The sequence below is a fragment of the Podarcis muralis genome, chromosome 16 (assembly GCF_964188315.1).
Source record: "Podarcis muralis chromosome 16, rPodMur119.hap1.1, whole genome shotgun sequence".
In the NCBI taxonomy this organism is placed as follows: Eukaryota; Metazoa; Chordata; class Lepidosauria; order Squamata; family Lacertidae; genus Podarcis; species Podarcis muralis.
The window spans coordinates 36,823,934-36,843,663 of NC_135670.1; the positions used below are offsets into that span (position 1 = coordinate 36,823,934).

At 47.6% G+C, this 19,730-nt stretch overlaps 1 protein-coding gene across 2 annotated transcripts in view; it reads right to left on the reverse strand.

The window, feature by feature from the left end:
• TMEM132B (transmembrane protein 132B) overlaps positions 1-19,730 on the reverse strand; it is a 383,755-nt gene that overhangs the window by 43,737 nt on the left and 320,288 nt on the right. For both annotated transcript variants that reach the window (XM_077920013.1, XM_077920012.1), the window contains one exon: positions 15,729-15,872. In XM_077920013.1, coding sequence (XP_077776139.1) covers positions 15,729-15,872 — 144 coding nt within the window. The remainder of the gene's footprint in view (positions 1-15,728; positions 15,873-19,730) is intronic.

The window sequence follows — 19,730 nt, forward strand, 5'->3', positions numbered from 1 at the left end:
TTGGCTTAGGTATTTGGGTGAAGCCAGAAGACATCCTGATTCCTGTCTGTCTGCAGGAAGTCTCTGAAGGGTCAACCACCAATAGGGGGAGCCCTATGATATACATCAACTAAGAGCACCCCCAGGGTCACCGATGGGGTTGTGGTATGGCCCTAGCCCATGCCCAGGCTTCGGACAAGATCCACACCTCCGGATCCTTTTAACAGGATACCCTTAATGATGAGGGGGCAGGCAGAGGCAACAACCTCCCCTCCCATAAACAAGGCTTAAAGGTAAAGGGACCCCTGACCATTAGGTCCAGTCGTAGCGAACTCTGGGGTTGCGGCGCTCATCTCACTTTATTGGCCAAGGGAGCCGGTGTATAGCTTCCGGGTCATGTGGCCAGCATGACTAAGCTGCTTCTGGCGAACCAGAGCAGCGCACGGAAATGCCGTTTACCTTCCCGCCAGAGCGGTACCTATTTATCTACTTGCACTTTGACGTGCTTTCGAACTGCTATGTTAGCAGGAGCAGGGGCCGAGCAATGGGAGCACACCCCGTCACGGGGATTCAAACCGCCGACCTTCTGATCGGCAAGTTCTAGGCTCTGTGGTTTAACCCACAGCGCCACCCGCATCCCTATAAACAAGGCTTACCCAGTGCCTAACTTTACAAAGTTGTATGATTGCTACAAGGTTGGCAAAAACCAAATGGCTGGTGCCAATTTGCCAAGTGGAAAAATTCCTACCTGGCCCCCAACAACCAGGCAATTGACATTAGTCCATAGCAAGGCCAAAGTCAAGCAATTCATAAAAAGAGGGAGGGTGGGCTAGGAGATCCGACAAGAAGGTGAATGGAGGTCGCCCCCCAGCCACAACACAGTTTAAACAGCCCCCCGGCTAATCCGATTGGTCAGCCAGGGCGTGACACGGCTGGGTGTCCTAATGACATGGGCGGCATCTCTCCGCCCACTGCCGGGTCACAGGGAGGTCCCAGATGCATGCCCGCAATGCCGCCCCCCGGGGATGGGGAGTGGTCTTCCCACAGTGACCAGTCAGATGTTGTTTAGTCGTTTAGTCGTGTCCGACTCTTCGTGACCCCCTGGACCAGAGCACGCCAGGCACTTCTGTCTTCCACTGTCTCCCGCAGTTTGGTCAGACTCATGTTTGTAGCTTCGAGAACACTGTCCAACCATCTCGTCCTCTGTCGTCCCCTTCTCCTTGTGCCCTCCATCTTTCCCAACATCAGGGTCTTTTCCAGGGAGTCTTCTCTTCTCATGAGGTGGCCAAAGTATTGGAGCCTCAGCTTCACGATCTGTCCTTCCAGTGAGAACTCAGGGCTAATTTCCTTAAGAATAGATGCGTTTGATCTTCTTGCAGTCCATGGGACTCTCAAGAGTCTTCTCCAGCACCATAATTCAAAAGCATCAATTCTTCAGCGATCAGCCTTCTTTATGGTCCAGCTCTCACTTCCATACATCACTACTGGGAAAACCATGGCTTTAACTATACGGACCTTTGTTGGCAAGTCAGATGTCCACCTTCAAAACATAAGCCCGTTAGCCCTCTCCCCACCCATGCCTTAGGGGCCAATTTGCAAGCGGAGAAGAACACAGTCCCAGCTCACGTGCAGTTATAGAAGACCCTTATAAAACTGAGCCAAGGCAGCACACAATAGATTGCAAGGCTCCAGAGTTACATATCTGAAAAAAGCAGCCGTCTGCTGCCATCAAACATGCCAGCAGGTTGTCTTGGTGAGAGTGCTGGACTAGTCCCAATCCCCACTCACCAACAAAACTCACAAGGTAATTGTCAGGGAACTGCCATCGGAAGGACAGGAGGTGGAAGGGCTCACTGAGGTTGAGACAGACTTAGCAGCTGAAGAGGGAACCAGCAGGGGGAGAGGAGGAGCTCCAAGGGAAAGTGAGTCGGAGGGATGGCTCAGAGACACTTCCAGCGAAAACAGTGGGGAGGTTTCAAGACCTCCTATAGGGACACCCACTCCTCGCCGGAAACTGTCACGCCGAGAGTCCAGAAGACGTGTTTCCGTTAAGGAGCTTTTATGCTGGAAGAGATTCCGTAAGCGCCCACTTTCGGATTCTGCTAGCGACTGACGGAGCCATGCTTGAGGGGCTCCGTCGTAGGCAGAGGTTTGCGGATTTGACCAAACTCTGAGGGACTAGGATTTTACGCACAAGCAGCTCATCATCCCATCACAGTAATCCTGGGCCAGTCACTGCCTCCCAGCCTGACCTACCTCACAAGGTTGTTGAGAGGATAAAATATGAGGCGGGCAGTCAAAAATGCTGCCTTGAGCTCTTTGGAGAAAAGGTGAGCTATAAATCTTCTGCTGCCCCTAATAATATGAAGAACAACAATGACAAGCCTGAGAAGAAGGGGGAAGTGTTGTGTTGTGTTGTGTTTTGTTTATTTTATTTTATTTTATTATGTCAAAATTCAACTGGGATTCCCAAACGCAGTGGAGAGCGTATGCAAATCTCTTTGGATTCCAGCTGAAATAAATAGTCTCTGCACAGGACTCAACCTGCCTGCTGATGCCATTCAAACAAATAGATCAATGGAACTCAAGGAAGTGAGCTTCCCCACTTCATTACAGCAGCTCATCCATTCTAGAAGCCTTGTTTCAAAACTTGAAACAGCTCTTGTATCTCTGCTCATTATCTTCCCATTCACAGGAATGATTCCATCCTCTTTGGAGTCATTAGGGAGTGTGGATAGTTATATGGTTTTTGTCTCCTGATCATGGCTGTTCTCCCCCCCCCCTGCACCCCCTCTCTCACACACTCATCAGGATGTAGCAGGCCTGCAAAGCTGGGATTATACCAGGAGGAAAGAAGCAGAGCTGTACATGATTGCCAGGAGCATCACCCATATTTCAGCTTCTTTGCTGGAGACTGGTGCCCATAGGCACACCTGAAGACAGCCCTGTTTAGGGAAGCTTTTAATGTTTAATAGGTTATTGTATTTAGTGTTCTGTTGGAAGCTGCCCAGAGTGGCTGGTGAAAGCCAGCCAGATGGGCGGGGTATAAATAAATTGTTGTTGTTGTTGTTGTTGTTGTTGTTAGGCAGGGAGGCCAACAGTAAGCAAAGCCAAGGCCAGTACTGGGTGGAGTCAAGGGCATAGCCAGGATTGGGGGGGGGGGCAGGACTTTTGTTAGGGGGCAGAACCAACGCGATTGGTCAGTTAGTTAAGTATTTCTATTGCTTTACTTGATGGGGGGGCAGGTGCCCCCCCGCCCCCTTGGCTACTCACATGGGTGGAGTCAATGCCTTCTGGTTTGTCCTCATCCTCATCCCTGCTGAATTCTACAAGGGCAACAAAGAAACTCAGGAAGATGAGGCCAATAGCCAGTGTCACCCGCTGGAGTGGTTGTAACCAAAGGAAGCAGGCAGATTGGATGTGGGGGACTGCCTCATGGCAGACAGCGCTTGATAGGGAAGTGCCCCCTTTACCCTAATGAACCAGCTTCCACTGAGCTCCGGAGAGTCAATTCATTTTCTACGGTTAGCAGCCCATAGGTTAACATCCCACAGTTATGAACCTATCAGTCATTTTTGCAGGATGGAATGCATTTACAAACACCCTTCTCCACCCAATATGTATGTATGAATTTATTGTTATTTTTTGCTGCTATTATTAATAATCATTGCATTTATGTCCCACCTTTTTCTCCAAGGAGCAAAAAGTGGTGTACAGTGGTACCTCGGGTTAAGTACTTAATTCGTTCTGGAGGTCCATACTTAACCTGAAACCAGGGACGCGGACTTATAAAAAATATTGGGGGGGCCCGGGAAAGCTCATGAATAATAAATAAGCTCATGAATATGCAAATAAAGTGGCGCCGCCTCCTCGTGAGCGAATAGGGGAGAGCGTGCTGTGCCTATTAATCAGCTCCAAAGGAAATTGGGTGGAGCTTTTGCTCGGGAGGGAGGGCAGGAGGCATGCAGCCCGCCCCTCCCTGTGCATTTTGGGCTGGGGGAGGGGCGGCGATGGCGCTCTGCTGGAGGGGCGCCGGAGATTATTGGGGGGGCGGAGCCCCCCCAAACGAATTTTTGAGGGGGCTCGGGCCCCCTCAAGTCCCATGGAGTCGGCGCCTATGCCTGAAACTGTTCTTAACCTGAAGCACCACTTTAGCTAATGGGGCCTCCTGCTGCTGCCATGCCACCGGAGCACGATTTCTGTTCTAATGCTGAAGCAAAGTTCTTAATCCCAGGTACTATTTGTGGATTAGTGGAGTCTGTAACCTGAAGTGTATGTAACCTGAAGCATATGTAACCTGAGGTACCACTGTACATGGTTCTCCCCCTTTTAATGTAATCTGTGGGCCAATACAACAATGCCCTCTGTACCTGCTTCTTGGCAGTGGTCACAAGGGCAGTTGCCCCAGGAGCAAAATGGTTAGGGATGCAAAATGTCAACACCTAGTGCTGCCTCAATACAGCTGCACACTTCCATCACTGGGCTCCGTTGAAAATGGCTTCTCCATACAAACCAGGAAGTGACCTCTCCAGACAACGGAAGGACACTTTTTTTCTTATCTCTGTGAGTGTGATCCCCCATGACGCAGAGACCATTAGGCAGTCGAATGTGCACGCGTACTCCATCCATTTCCCTCCCTCCCACCCCCTCCATGTGTCCCCAGGTGCTGGCAACCCACGCTATGTCACTGCTTCTTGGTGGCCCTGCAGCCAGGGGAAAATACTCAAGGAGGACATGTAGCAGGGCCAGTAATGAATGTGGTGTGGATATTTTCACCCCCTCGCATTCCAAGAATCTCCTGACAATGATTTCAGAGAGGAGGGGGCAGAAACTGCTCTTTGCTTCTTCCGCTCCTGCCTGACTCTGTGGGAGTCTCTGTGTTATTTCTATAATGATTGGATGGCTGAGTGAGAACTGTAATACTCATGCAGTCCAGTAGTCTCTTTTAGTTTTTAGTTTGCAGTAAAAAGGTAAAGGGGACCCCTGACCATTAGGTCCAGTCGTGGCCTACTCTGGAGTTGCAGTGCTCATCTTGCTTTATTGGCCGAGGGAGCCGGCATACAGCTTCCAAGTCATGTGGCCAGCATGACTAAGCCGCTTCTGGCAAACCAGAGCAGCGCATGGAAACGCCGTTTACCTTCCCGCCAGAGCGGTACCTATTTATCTACTTGCACTTTGATGTGCTTTTGAACTGCCAAGTTGGCAGGAGCAGGGACTGAGCAACGGGAGCGCACCCCGTCGCGGGGATTCGAACCGCTGACCTTCTGATTGGCAAGTCCTAGGCTCTGTGGTTTAACCCACAACGCCACCCGCGTCCCTTTAGTTTTCAGTAGCTGTTAGGAAATAAAGAAGTTATGCTTCACAGCAATCCGTGTTCTTCATACTCTGCTGAGTTTGGTGCTCACAATGGACAGTTGTGGGTCCACTGGACTTAGACCTGCTTTCCAGGAGTGGAAGGTCTCTGGAAGTGCTTCCCAGTCGCCTAGCCCAGTTGGGGCAGAAGAAGTTGTTGAGCATCGGCTCAAAGGCGTACTGACATGTGGCTGGATAAGGAGTGTGGCCTGGGAAGAGCTCTAAAGGGCAGACAGAAAGGCCTAAGGTCCTCAGGTTTGAAGGGATTCCCACCCTGGTCTACAGTGCATGGCAGCAGCTCCCCACTGTTTGGAAAGGGGTCCTTCAAGCTCCACTGGAGATGCCACAGAGTGATCTAGCGACCTTCACATGCAGAGCATCTACCGTATTTTTCTCTCCATAAGGTGCACCTAGTTTTTAGGGGGGGGGAATCAAGAAAAAAAATTATTCCCCCCCCCCAGCCCCAAAGAGCAAAGAAGCCAAGACAGCCAGCAGGATCCATCTTTAGCCGCGCGCAACCTCTCCAGCCGGGAGAGGCTGCGCGCGGCTTTGGCAGAACCCAAGACAGCATGCAGGATGGATCCCGATTGCTGTCTTGGCTTCGTTTTTAGCCGCGGGGCTGGGGCGGGGTAAGCCCGAGCTTCCTCCGACCCCAGCCCCCAGAACAGGTCTGGGAGCGGCGGCAAGGTTGCTCTCCCAGCTTCAGCAAAAGGAACCCAAAGCCTTTAGAGCTTCAGGCTTCAGGCGGCTATCCCTGAATCCTGGAGAGCGAGAGGGGTCAGTTCACGTTGATATCGCTGAAGCCAAGGAGCCTGCATTCGCCCCATAGGACGCACACACATTTCCCCTTAATTTTTGGAGGGGGAAAAGTGCGTCCTATAGAGCAAAAAATACGGTATTTCTTTCTTAGGCCATCTATAGCTTCTGGTGTAAATAACACGTCACTCAGGACAGCTTACAACATATGAAGCTCAGAGGCAGGAAAGCTTTTGACTCCAAGAGGCGTTTCCCCCAATTGTGGCTACATTCCATTTTCCAGCTGGAAATTTAGAATAAAATGAAGCTAATAATAAGGTAAAGTATCCCCCACAACCCTTCCACTTGAGGGGGAAAGGAGCTGGGACCTGTCAACAGCGAGAGTCTTTTATGTCACCTAAATTAACTGCAGGTACTTCAGAACGAGGGTGGCGTGTCAGACTCATCATCTCTGTCTTCAGTGTCAATTATACGTCCCCGGGGAGTGACTCTTTGAACATGTTGCCAGAAGGCAGGTGCAGGTAAATTAAACCACAAACACATTCGCTCAAGCAATGTTTAGAGAAATCTGATTAAAGCTCACAGAGCAGAGGGAGCGCAAGGTTGATTGCAGATCTCAAGAAGAGCAAAGTAAATAATATTTGGCTGCCTCTTCCGATGACGACCAGTTTGAAGGTCTGGGGGCCATAGTGGAAAATGCACCAGAATGATGGGGTTACTGTTTGCAAATGGCAGTTGAGGTTCAATTGACTGAATGCTTTTAGAACGAGATAAAACAAATTCCTGGAATATAAGGCTATTGGGGGCGACTAGCCATGATGGCTCTGCTCTGCCTCCAACGTCAGTGGCAATATGTCTCTGAATGTTTCTGGGAATTGCAAGTGGGGAGAGTCCTGTTGCACTCAGATGCTGTTTCCCATAAGCAGCGGATTTCCTATAAGCAGTGCTATTTTTCTAGAAAAAGAGGTGCTGGAAATCACCATGAACGCCTCCCTTGTTCCCTCATAATGCCAATAGCACCCACCTGAGAGGTGCTGGAACTGAGTTCCTATGAGTTCAGGCTGGGGGAAAAGCCTTGTCCATAAGGCATCTGGTTCACCACAGTTCCAGCTTTGTAGCTCGACTGTCATCTCCTGAGTTGTCTCAACAGCCACCCAAGGTCCATTGTCCAGAGATGCACTGCAGTCAGTGGCGAAACTGCATGTTCTGGTTCTGGGGGTGGAAAGCAGGCGAGGGCATGGATGGCGTGTGCCCCGGGGTGTGTGGTGTGTGGCGCACGCCCCGGAAGCATGGCATGCCACACACAGGGCGCGGCATACACCCAGGGGGCGTGGCACCGCCTGCAGGGGCATGGCGCCTGGCACGATGGGAGGGTGCACAGCGCATGTCCAGGGTGGCGGCTGCGATGGTGCTGGGGGTGGTGCGCTCCCCCTGCCCCTCCCTTCCTTGGCCAGTGACTGCAGTTCCAAATGTCCTCATGATATTTGACTACGCACAGCCCTCCCATATTTTATTTTATTTTATTTTATTTTATTTTATTATTTTATTTTATTTATTTTATTTTATTTATTTTATTTATTTTATTTTATTTTATTTTATTTTATTTTATTTAACTTCTATACAGTGGTACCTTGGGTTAAGTTTCGTTCCGGAGGTCCGTTCTTAACCTGAAACTGTTCTTAACCTGAAGAACCACTTTAGCTAATGGGCCCTCCCGCTGCTGCCACATCGCTGGAGCACGATTTCTGTTCTCATCCTGAAGCAAAGTTCTTAACCCGAGGTACTATTTCTGGGTTAGCGGAGTCTGTAACCTGAAGCGTATGTAGCCTGAAGCGTCTGTAACCCGAGGTACCACTGTACTCCCCTTCATCTGAAGATCACAGGGTGGTAACAATATAATAAATGTGAGTGGCTGAATTTTGGTGCAATTGTGCTGGACACAGATAGCAGGGCTCTTCCTCAAAAGGGTGACAAAGTAGGAGAGTGGATTGTGCCAGAGTTTCCAGTCAGGGAGGCACAGCGCTCCAGTTCTTTCCCAGAAAGGCCAAAGTTTGGGGAGCGGGGAGATGAACTCATGGCCCATCCAGTCAGCCCGCCTTGCTCAATCTTCTTAATCAAATTCAACTAAGCAAAGCATCAAAGGTTAAGAATGCCACGCTGTTTGCCACAGCCAACGGGACACGACACATTTCATCAATTAGAAACGAACAACAAGGGACAGAATTAATGGGGTAAAGAAGCACAAAATTAGGCAATTACATGCACGCTGCCTGGTGGGGCTTAGAACAGTATCTCACTTGCAGAGGACAGAAAGGGAAGGAAAGGGTGTGTGGGTTTCCCAGGATTCATATGCAAAAGACCAGAACAACTTATACTATCAGTTAGCTCCAGATTATTTTGGCTCAGGTAGGTAATTGTGAAGGGACGTGGGTGGCGCTGTGGGTTAAACCACAGAGCCTAGGACTTGCCGATCAGAAGGTCGGCGGTTCAAATCCCTGCCATGGGATGAGCTCCCGTTGCTCGGTCCCTGCTCCTGCCAACCTAGCAGTTCGAAAGCACGTCAAATTGCAAGTAGATAAATAGGTACCACTCTGGCGAGAAGGTAAACGGCGTTTCCGTGTGCTGCTCTGGTTCGCCAGAAGCGGCTTAGTCATGCTGGCCACATGACCCGGAAGCTGTACACCGGCTCCCTTGGCCAATAAAGCGAGATGAGCTCAACAACCCCAGAGTTGGCCACGACTGGACCTAATGGTCAGGGGTCCCTTTACCTTTTTTAGGTAATTGTGAAACATTATTACTTTGTTGTGACTGGACTCTTCACTCTGGATAGAATTACAGTGTCTTTGGCTGTTTGTGTAAGGCTAGCTACCAGATTTTTTTCAGATTTACCAGATTTATTTTATTTTTTTTGAAAAGAGAAAAAAAGTTATTAAAAAAAGTTATTTTTTAAAAAAATAAGAAATAATATCTTCTCTTCTGTGGTCTCCTCTGTCGTGCGGCCTTCTTTCTGCTCATCACTTTTCTAGTGCTGCTGGGATCAGCAGTATCCCAGGTGTGCAGCCAAAGAAGTGAGGAAATGGGACTAAAATGGATAGAGATGGAACTGAGAAGCAGTGTCACAGGAGAAGCCGTGTCTGCTGCTTCCTCTACTCCTTCAGAGGATTTGCATGTACAGTGGTACCTCTGGTTAAGTAGTTAATTCGTTCTGGAGGTCCGTTCTTAACCTGAAACTGTTCTTAACCTGAAGCACCACTTTAGCTAATGGGGCCTCCTGCTGCTGCTGCGCCGCCAGACCACAATTTCTGTTCTCACCCTGAAGGAAAATTCTTAACCCGAAGCACTATTTCTGGGTTAGCGGAGTCTGTAACCTGAAGTGTATGTAACCCTGAAGCGTATGTAACTCGAGGTACCGCTGTATCATTCAACTCTTGGTTTGGGGTATTGTTTAGGGGGGGGTTGGGGGGTGTTGTTGCTGTTATGTTATGTTTTGTTAGGTTTGTAATTATGTACAGTGGTGCCTCGCAAGACGAAATTAATCCGTTCCGCGAGTCTCTTCGTCTTGCAGTTTTTTCGTCTTGCGAAGCATGGCTATTAGCGGCTTAGCGGCTATTAGCGGCTTAGCAGCTTAGCGGCTTAGCGGCTATTAACGGCTTAGCAGCTTTAAGAAAAAGGAAACAAACTCGCAAGAACTCGCAAGACATTTCGTCTTGCGAAGGAAGCCCATAGGGAAATTCGTCTTGCGGAACGACTCAAAAAACGGAAAACCCTTTCGTCTAGCGAGTTTTTCGTCTTGCGAGGCATTCGTCTTGCGGGGCACCACTGTATTTTTTATGTGTTGTAAGCCACCTTGAGCATGGTTATAACTTTGGAAGGCATAATTCAAATAATATGATTGATTGATTGATTGATTGATTCATTCATTCATTCATTCATTCATTGATCCCCAAAAGAGTTCTGTGTTCTTGCTGGCTTACAAACTGGCCCAATATGAGATCTCACCCTAACTACTTTGTGTTGTGGGATGTGTCTTTTAATGGGAGAGTTTTGAAATGCAGCACCTCCCACACACTACAAAGATATTAATGTTCCTGGGCACCTAATCCTTTTTAATGGCATTTCCCCAGTCAGTGTTACTTGGTGCTCAGTAACACCTAAATACCTCAGCAAAAAAAATGTTGGAAACTCAATTAACACCAAGATAAGTCTACAAATGCTATCTTAACACATCTCTGTGTGGCGTAATGAAGTGAAGAGGGGGGGGAGGAAATAAGAGAGGGCAAGGAACAAACGGGTGATTTATAACTTCGAGGGTTTACAAGAGTTACAATTTGTCGTGGAGTGATAAATAAGAAAGTCCCTCATCAGATAAGAACTGCAGCAGAGTTATGTGGCCATGAAAAGGGAAGTTCTGGCTGTCACTCAAGTTTAAAGGAATCTTAGTCAGATTGTGGGAGTTTGAATCAGCTAATCCTCTAATCAGTCAATTAATTGATTACATCTGCACAAATTTCCATTATCAAGGAAAATAACAGTTCTAAAGTGGGGGGAAGGAAGTAGATTTCCTTTGTTTTTAGATGTCTGTGTGTGTCACAGCAGGCATTATCTTAGAACAGACATTTCTTCCTGAGAGAGAGGAGGAGAGACTGAGTCAATAGCTTCAAGTTAGGATGCCTAAATGCAGTGTGTTTCTGAATACCAGTTTCTGGAAAGGCACAGCAGGAGAGAGCACTGTTGATTCAGGTCCTGCTTGTTCGCATGGGCATCCGGTTGGCCACTGTGAGAGCAGGATGGACTAGATGGGTCATTGGCCTGGTCTTGCAAACTACAGTTACAGATAGGTAGCCGTGTTGGTCTGCCATAGTCAAAACAAAAAAATTCCTTCCAGTAGCACCTTAAAGACCAACTAAGTTAGTTCTTGGTATGAGCTTTCGTGTGCATGCACACTTCTTCAGATACACTGAAACAGAAGTTGCCAGATCCTTCTATATAGTGAGAAGGTGGGGAGGGGTATTACTCAGAAGGGTGCTGAATTGCAACTCATTACCAAACTTAAAACCATGGAGAGACCTGGTCTGAACAAAGACATTGGATTCTTATCTCATTATACATGACAAAGCCATTTTTCACCTTCTCACCCCTTGCTTTTTCCTGTAAGAACCTATTGCAGTCGTTAAGAGTCGTCAACAGGCTCATCACAGCTATCTGCCAATCACCCATTCCCACCACCCTTCTGAGTAATACCCCTCCCCACCTTCTCACTATATAGAAGGATCTGGCAACTTCTGTTTCAGTGTATCTGAAGAAGTGTGCATGCACACGAAAGCTCATACCAAGAACTAACTTAGTTGGTCTTTAAGGTGCTACTGGAAGGAATTTTTTTTCTTTTGCAAACTACAGGCATTCTTATGTTCTTATGAGAGTGAGAGTTAGTGAGAGAGGGGATGAGAAAGAGTCATCAGACTTTTTTTTTTAAAAAAAAGAGCACATAGCTATACAGTGGTACCTCGGGTTACATACGCTTCAGGTTACATACGTTCTGGTTACAGACTCCGCTAACCCAGAAATATTACCTCAGGTTAAGAACTTTGCTTCAGGATGAGAACAGAAATCGTGCTGCGGTGGCGCAGCGGCAGCGGGAGGCCCCATTAGCTAAAGTGGTACCTCAGGTTAAGAACAGTTTCAGGTTAAGAACGGACCTCCGGAACGAATTAAGTACTTAACCCGAGGTACCACTGTATTTTTTTCATGGCTCATTAGGACCTGCCAAAATTACTATTTCCTGATTAAAACAGGTAGGTGTTGGTCTGCCATAGTCAAAACAAAATTAAAAAATTCCTTCTGGTAGCACATTAGAGACCAGCTAAGTTTATTACTGGTATGAGCTTTCGTGTGCATGCACACTTCTTCAGATACATGAAAGCTCATACCAATGACAAACTTAGCTGGTCTCTAACGTGCTACTGGAAGGATTTTTTTTATTCTGATTAAAACAGTAAAACAAGAAATTGAGGGGATGCACTGGTGCCAACTCCAGGGGGCCCTGGGAGCCCGGGCACCCACAAAGTTTTTGCTGTGGCAGTTGGGCCTCTGACCCTGCCGCCTGCCATTTTATCTCTGGCGCTCCTGCACTGCGGCTGTGACTGGACCGGGGCTGGCGCCTCCACCGTGGGGCCTCTGTTGAGACCTGCAGACATGCTTCCAGGGTGCAGCCACAGCCACAGGCCTCAATAGAGGCTCCACAGTGGAGGCGCACGTCCCGGCCCAGTTGCCATCGCAGTGCCGGAGGACATGTACATACTGTGCCAACATCATGACGTGTGGAGAGGTGTGGCACATGCACACTGGGTACCCACAGTATGGGTCCCAAGTTGGCTCACCTGAGAGGATGTAAGTATCCTGCATTTTTATACGACTTGTCCTCATTTTAGGAATGGTGTTCCCTTACATCAAAGCCTAAGGAAATATCCAGCCGTTGAAGAAGACTTTGTCAAAACGCATTTGGCCAAATGGATATTAGGGACCACTCATTTCTACATGTTCCTATGGGGATTTTGCCTTTTAAAGGTTATAAGAGTGCTGTTTTAATATTTCTGCTCTTACATTTTACGAGTGGGATGAAATGATTTCTTTATTCTTCAAGTCCATCGAAACCATCTGAACTGATTAATCTAGTTTGCTCATCAATTAAACAATGCAACCATAGCTTTTAGGATGTTTAATCTCTAGGAAGTCATAAGAGTCACAAGAAAAGTGAGGCATTTGTGTGCTAGCCAGAGGAGATACAAGAGCGAAGGGAAATGCCTTATGTCAAGTCAAGCAACTGGTTTGCTGAGCTCACTCTTCCTTGCGCCAGGGGTGGCTAACATTTTACCCACCAGATGTTACTGGGCTCCCAACTCCCATCTTCCCTGGCCACTGGCAGGAAGCAGAGCAACAAGGGTTATCCTCTCTTTTCATCTTTCAGTGGCAGTGATCTTACAATATTTCTTTACTCTATCTCTTCTGATCCAGGGTATTCTCAAAATCAATAACAGGGATCAGAAGCACTAGCTGACCTTTTCAATGCTCTTTGGGAAGGCAGGGCAAACGCATCACTTAATCACACCTTTATCCTGACTGTGTATACAGAAATGATGGTTTAACTGTCTCAGGAATGCACGGTCTGCAGAAGGTTGGCACGCAAACACCTCCTTATGATGGGGTGGAACAGAAGAAGCTGCCATAGATATACTGAGTCAGGCTGCTGGTCCATCTAGCTCAGTAATATCTACTCCATAGGTCATCATCAACCAGTTGGGACCCACAGGTGGCTTGCAAGACCATCCCAGGTGAGTCACAGGCAAAGCTGTGGCCAGGATGTGGGTCTCTAGCTAAGGTTCACCCTGTCTGGACTAGAACACGTTTTCTGATGCAACAGCCATTTTATCCATTAGTGCTGCAATGTGGCATGGGCCTTCTTCAATAAGATACATTTTCTGATCAATCATTTGTCCCACTTTGCTGTAGTGAGGGAGCATTCTTTTCATTCTCCAGTCTATTTCTATGGCTTCCTGGTTTGCCAGAAGCGGCTTAGTCATGCTGGCCACATGACCCAGAAGCTGTACACTGGCTCCCTCGGCCAATAAAGCGAGATGAGCACCACAACCCCAGAATCGGCCACGACTGGACCTCACGGTCAGGGGTCCCTTTACCCTTTACCCTTTTAGCATGTAGAAGTTTCAGCTGCAGTGGGGTAGCTTGGTTGCCATCAGAGAAGCAGTGATGGTAGGAGTCATTCATAATTTAGCACAGGTGGCATGCAGGCAGAGTTAACCCCTGAACAGTTTGGGTGGCACAGGTAAGGATTCTCAAAGAATTAAGCCCTTGCCAATTCCAGTACAAAGCAGAGCTGAGTCAAAATGTCTAGGAAGGGACCCACCCACCTCTGCAAAACAAGTCTGATATTGTTGGGCTACAACTTCAATTATCCCTGATCATTGGCCATGCTAGCTGGGATGGTGGGAGGTGAAGTTCTGCAATATCTGGAGGGCCACTGGTTCCTCTGTCTCTGCCTTAGAAGCTACAATAAGAAGAGATGGAGACTCTCCCCCCCCCCCATTTTTTGCAACAAATTTTTATTTGTTTTTAAACAAATACAAGAACCATTAAATACTTATCCAGCAGTACATCTAATTATGTTTCTTTTATCCATTGACTCTAGACATAAACTTACACATTCAACATGCTAACATATTACTTAACGCAATTTCCCCACTGTGAAGTATTGAGTGGTTGGTATAACAAGGTTTTGATTTGGGCCATTAACATCATTAAAGAAAGGGGTCTACATTTCTTGGAAGGTGTCTCTATTCATTATGCCTTTAATGCAATGGTAAGAAGCTTGGACATTGCTGTATCCCAAATACTATTTTCCCGTATTTTACTCAATAAAAGTTTAGGTCACATTTCTTAGCTGCCAAATTCAAAGCTGCAAAATGACTTGGAGAATTTGCTGGACTTTCTTGCCTCCCCCATTGTTTCATTCTACTTGAACTCATTCAAAGTCTTTAAAAGTAAGGTGAGAAGGTGAGTTTCGGGGTCTGGTATAAAAACCAGAGCTGTCTATTTGAGAATGAATAATAGGCCAGCCCTAATATTTCCCAGCCCACTTAAGATCCCCAATTAATGATTCTCTGACAAAGCCTCTGCTACCTTTGAAGCCACCACCAGTCATATGTCAACTCAAAATAAAAGGTTAGACTGATGAGCATAAAATACAAAGAGGCAAGACTTGGAGGTTCAAACAGAAATCCACAGGGGACATATATGCCAGCTTGCAAATCATTAGCAGCATGAAATCCAGAAGGAAATGTCTCCTTCCAGAAGCTGCAAGAGTATTTGAAATAATTCTAGAGGAAAGTTGGGGAACCTGTGGCCCTCCAGATGCTGCTGGACTCCAACTCCCATAATCTCTTACCATTGGCCTTGCTAGCTGAGGCTGATGGGAGTTCTGTGACATCTGGAGGTCCACAGGTCCTCCATGCTCTGCAGCCCTGACTAGTTTTTCCACACACGGTCTTGGTCTGCACATGCAAGTGAATGTGCTGTGGGTGTGATAGCAGAGTCTTGAAAAGATTTCAGATGGATGCTCACATTTTGAATGTTCTCCTGCAAGAAAAATCCCCCTGCAATTAGAAAATGAACACAGAAGGAAGAGGCTAGGTTGCAAACTTTACCTTTGATGTGCTAGCTTTTCACACACACATCTTTTACATGATGGTGCTTTCCAAAAGCTGAATCCCAGAGTCTGCATCACTACTTTCATTTTCCAATTTTCTTTTCCAACTGACAATGAACACTAAATGAAGACAGAGCATGCTCAGTCCCTGGGCTTGCAGAAAGGTAATACTTCTGCAAACATCAGGGTATGTTGATACTACCCTCTTGTTTCTCAGAGGTCCCATTGCTGTTGGCACTCACCACTTGAGTTCATTGTTAGGAGTGATGATGAATAGGTGAATTCATGGAGTAAAATACCATCAATGAATAAAGGACCTCTATTTTCAGAGACAGTGTTATCTCTCTGAATACCAGATATAGGAGAAGGCCACCTTGTGACCATCTCAAAGGCATCTGTTTAGAAATGGGGTGTACTTCCTTACCTTTATGACGTCTTCATCAGCCGATCTGCATTCGGTGGAACCAGACACATCTCTCACCGATCCATCTTCTTCAACGGCAACCACCTTTACTGGGACAGACACCGGCTTCCCCGTCAGGATGGCTGTGTTAAGGACTTCCGTGTCCTGCAGACGCACACAGCACATAAAGATAGCACCGTTAAAATCAACCTGACAACTTCACCCAGCTGAAGAGTTGTTGTCAGAAATTCGTCAAGATACTCCTTGGTAACCCCAGCCACCAGAGAGGGAAGACTTGTCAACCATCATAATCTGAGCAAGTTCCAGCAGCTCAGCACCACTCCCTTAACTCATAGTGGGAGTTGCTGCTCAGTAGGCAGATGCTGAGGGGCAACATAATGCTACTGATAATGGTAGAACTTGGGGTTATACTGTAAAGTAGAATGGTGGGATGCGGGTGGCGCTGTGGGTTAAACCACAGAGCCTAGGACTTGCTGATCAGAAGGTCGGCGGTTTGAATCCCCGTGACGGGGTGAGCTCCCGTTGCTCGGTCCCTGCTCCTGCTAAGTGCAAGTAGATAAATAGGAACCGTTCCGGGGGGAAGGTAAACGGCATTTCCATGCGCTGCTCTGGTTTGCCAGAAGCGGCTTAGTCATGCTGGCCACATGACCCAGAAGCTGTACGCCAGCTCCCTCGGCCACTAAAGCGAGATGAGCACCGCAACCCCAGAGTCGGTCACAACTGGACCTAATGGTCAGGGGTCCCTTTACCTTTACCTAGAATGGTGGGATATTCAGCACAGACAAAAAGGAGGACTTTTTCACATATCCTATTCTCTGTATCAATGGTCTGACTCAGCATAAGGCAGGGTTTAATATTCTTGTGATGGAGTTCCTCAGCTGTTCCCTGTTATGCTGCAGCACCACCACTACAGGTGGCCAGTAGCAGTACTGCAGCTACCAACTCAGCAGAGATCTTGTGTCACAAGGGGGTGATATAAAAGGGTGCATTGAACCCTATAAAACAATGATTTCAGCCTGGAGCGTCAGCATGTGCAAACTCACAATTGGCCTCAGACTAAAAAAAAAAGCCCAGGCTGCCACTCCCGCCTGCTTGCTTTTATCCAACCCTCCAGCTCTGTCGTGTTAATGCAGCTTCTACCTTGATGCCTTCAAGCTATCATCCTCTTTGATTTCCAAATTTGCCTAAGCAGATAGGACTATAAAGCAATTCTCTTCTCCACAGGCATAATGGCCTAGTAAGCAAAGCCTTCATTTTCCTTGTCGGATTGCTGTGGCACCAACAGCACTGAAATGGAAAATGCTAATTTTAGCAAATATCCACACACACCCAAACCCCACCTGGAGATATCCTAGAGGCCACTGAGCCATATACATCTCCTCTTCCTTCTCAGATGTAGCGCACTAATGAGTCCATTAATGCAAAGTTCGCCAACGAGTCACCATGGATGCTGTTTGATTAATTACTTTAGCCATGCCACAACTGCGCTGACTGAGGCTTGCAAAGTAGCAGCACAAATCGAAGGGAGAGACTCTCCAAAGGCACTTCAAATAAGCCACGTGCCCCAGAAAAGCAAAATTTGCAATAAGACTGGATATTTTGACGATGCCACTGTTGGCAACTAATCTTGTGAACCTTCCTTCTCTCATACTGTTGAGCTTCAAACATCTCCCTCTTCAGCTAGTTAGTTAGTCCTCACTTACATACCTCAATACTATATTTTTGAAAGAAAAATTGGGGTGGGTAGGTTGGAGTGAGCAGGAGGAGGAGCCCCTATTACTTACGTAAGAACCTAAGAAGAGCCCTGCTGGTTTAAGCCAGTGGTTCATCTAGTCCAGCATTCTATTCTTGCAGTGCCCAAGCAGATGCCCAACAGAAGCCCTGGATGCAACAGCACTCTGCCCTCTTGCCATTTCCACTAACTGGTATTCAGAAGCATTCTGCTTCCAACACTATGTATGTATGTATGTACGTGGGTGGCGCCGTGGGTTAAACCACAGAGCCTAGGACTTGCCGATCAGAAGGTCGGCAGTTCGAATCCCCACGACGGGGTTTGCTCCTGTTGCTCGGTCCCTGCTCCTGCCAACCTAGCAGTTCAAAAGCACCTCAGAGTGCAAGTAGATAAATAGGTACCACTCCGGCGGGAAGGTAAACGGCGTTTCCGTCCGCTGCTCTGGTTCGCCAGAAGCGGCTTAGTGATGCTGGCCACATGACCCAGAAGCTATACACCGGCTCCCTCAGCCAATAAAGCAAGATGAGCGCCGCAATCCCAGAGTCGGTCACGACTAGACCTAATGGTCAGGGGTCCCTTTACCTTTACCTATGTATGTATGTAAGTATGTATGTATGTATGTATGTATGTATGTATGTATGTATGTATTTGTAATCATTTTTATCCATCCTTCTCTTCAGGCAAATAATAATAATAAAGGCTCTCAGTGTGACTAATATCAGGGAGAAGACCATTCCTGCTCTCAGGTTTACCATCTAGGAGGCACAACACAAAAGGAAAAGAGGGAGGAGGCAAGCTCAGGTCTTAACTACAGAGAACTTGCAGTGGAAAAAGAATCGGGGGGGGGGGGGACTGGAGAGGAGCCAACAGGTCTTCTGGCAAAGCTGAAGGAGGAGGCTTGCAGGACACCCTTCTCTTTCACACACACAGCCTGATGTAATGGGTGCTGCAGGGGACTGTTAAGTAAGCAGCCTCGCACAGCTGGTCTTTAAGAGATTTATATCCTGCCTTTGGATTGAATGATCCTCAAATCAGATTGCAACAGATTGTAACAATCTCTGCCCGCCCCCTTCTCTCTCTCTCTCTCTCTCTCTCTCTCTCTCTCTCTCACACACACACACACACACACACACACTGTTGCAGTATGATAGAGCATTTTGCTTGCCTAGATGAAGAATGGAGAGATGACTGCTGTTTGTAGAAACATCTGGCTTGGGCGGGACTGGAATGTAGCACTGGAAAGGAGTCACATGCCCTACTATAAGTTAGTCCAGGCATGGCCAGACTTGGCCCACCAGCTGTTTTTTGGGACTACAACTCCCATCATCCCTCGCTAACAGGACCAATGGTCAGGGATGATGGGAATTGCAGTTCCAAAACAGCTGGAGATGCCTGAGTTAGTCTATTCATTGTTAAAACTCCATCTGCATGGGGGGGGGGGATTTCCTCTGGCCCCACCCACCAATGGCATGCAGCCCTCTGAAGGCTTGCTTGTTTATTTCATAAACTATATACACCACTTTATCATAACAAAAACCCCTCAAAGCAGTTTGCAGGAAACCCTGGTTGCTTCCCATAAAGGAATGCAGCCGGCAGCCTGAAAAGGGTTCCCTGCCCTGTCTCCGACAGGAAATCCATGGCAGCCTACTAACAATCAGCAGAAATGTTGTAAGTTCCTCATAGCCCACAGTATAGAGTGTGAGAGAAACCGATCCATCAAACAAACAATTAAAGGAGCTGAGGCACTGCTGCCATCCTCGCAGCATCAGTATCCCAAATATTTCTTATGGCATTGAGAAAGTAGAACGTCACATGCTTTCAAATGCCTTCAGCTTGTGGGGAGGAAAAAGAGATTGTTCTGCATTGAGAAACAAAACAAAAAACCAGCTGCCTCTCTAAGGCGTGTGGGAGGCAGAAATTCAACAGCTTTTCTCAACAAGGAGACGCGGTGATGGGCACCAATTTGCCTACCCTGTGTGCAGTTTCTTCCTGATGTGCAACTATTAAAGGCTCTGCTGGAAAGATGCTACCCAGGCTGGATCAGGGAGAGACTGTAGCACACCTGCAGAGAAGGCCCCAGATTCAACTCCTGCTATCTCCAATTAGAAGGTTCTGGCATCAGATGCGGGGGGGGGGGTGGGGGACCTCTGGCTGAAACCTTGAAGGCCCACTGCCAATCAGCCTAAATGAATGGGGACTTCAGACCCAGAGCACCACAGAGGACCTGGCATTTGTCCACCAAAGCAGTGCCCTCACCCCAAAAGGGCAAT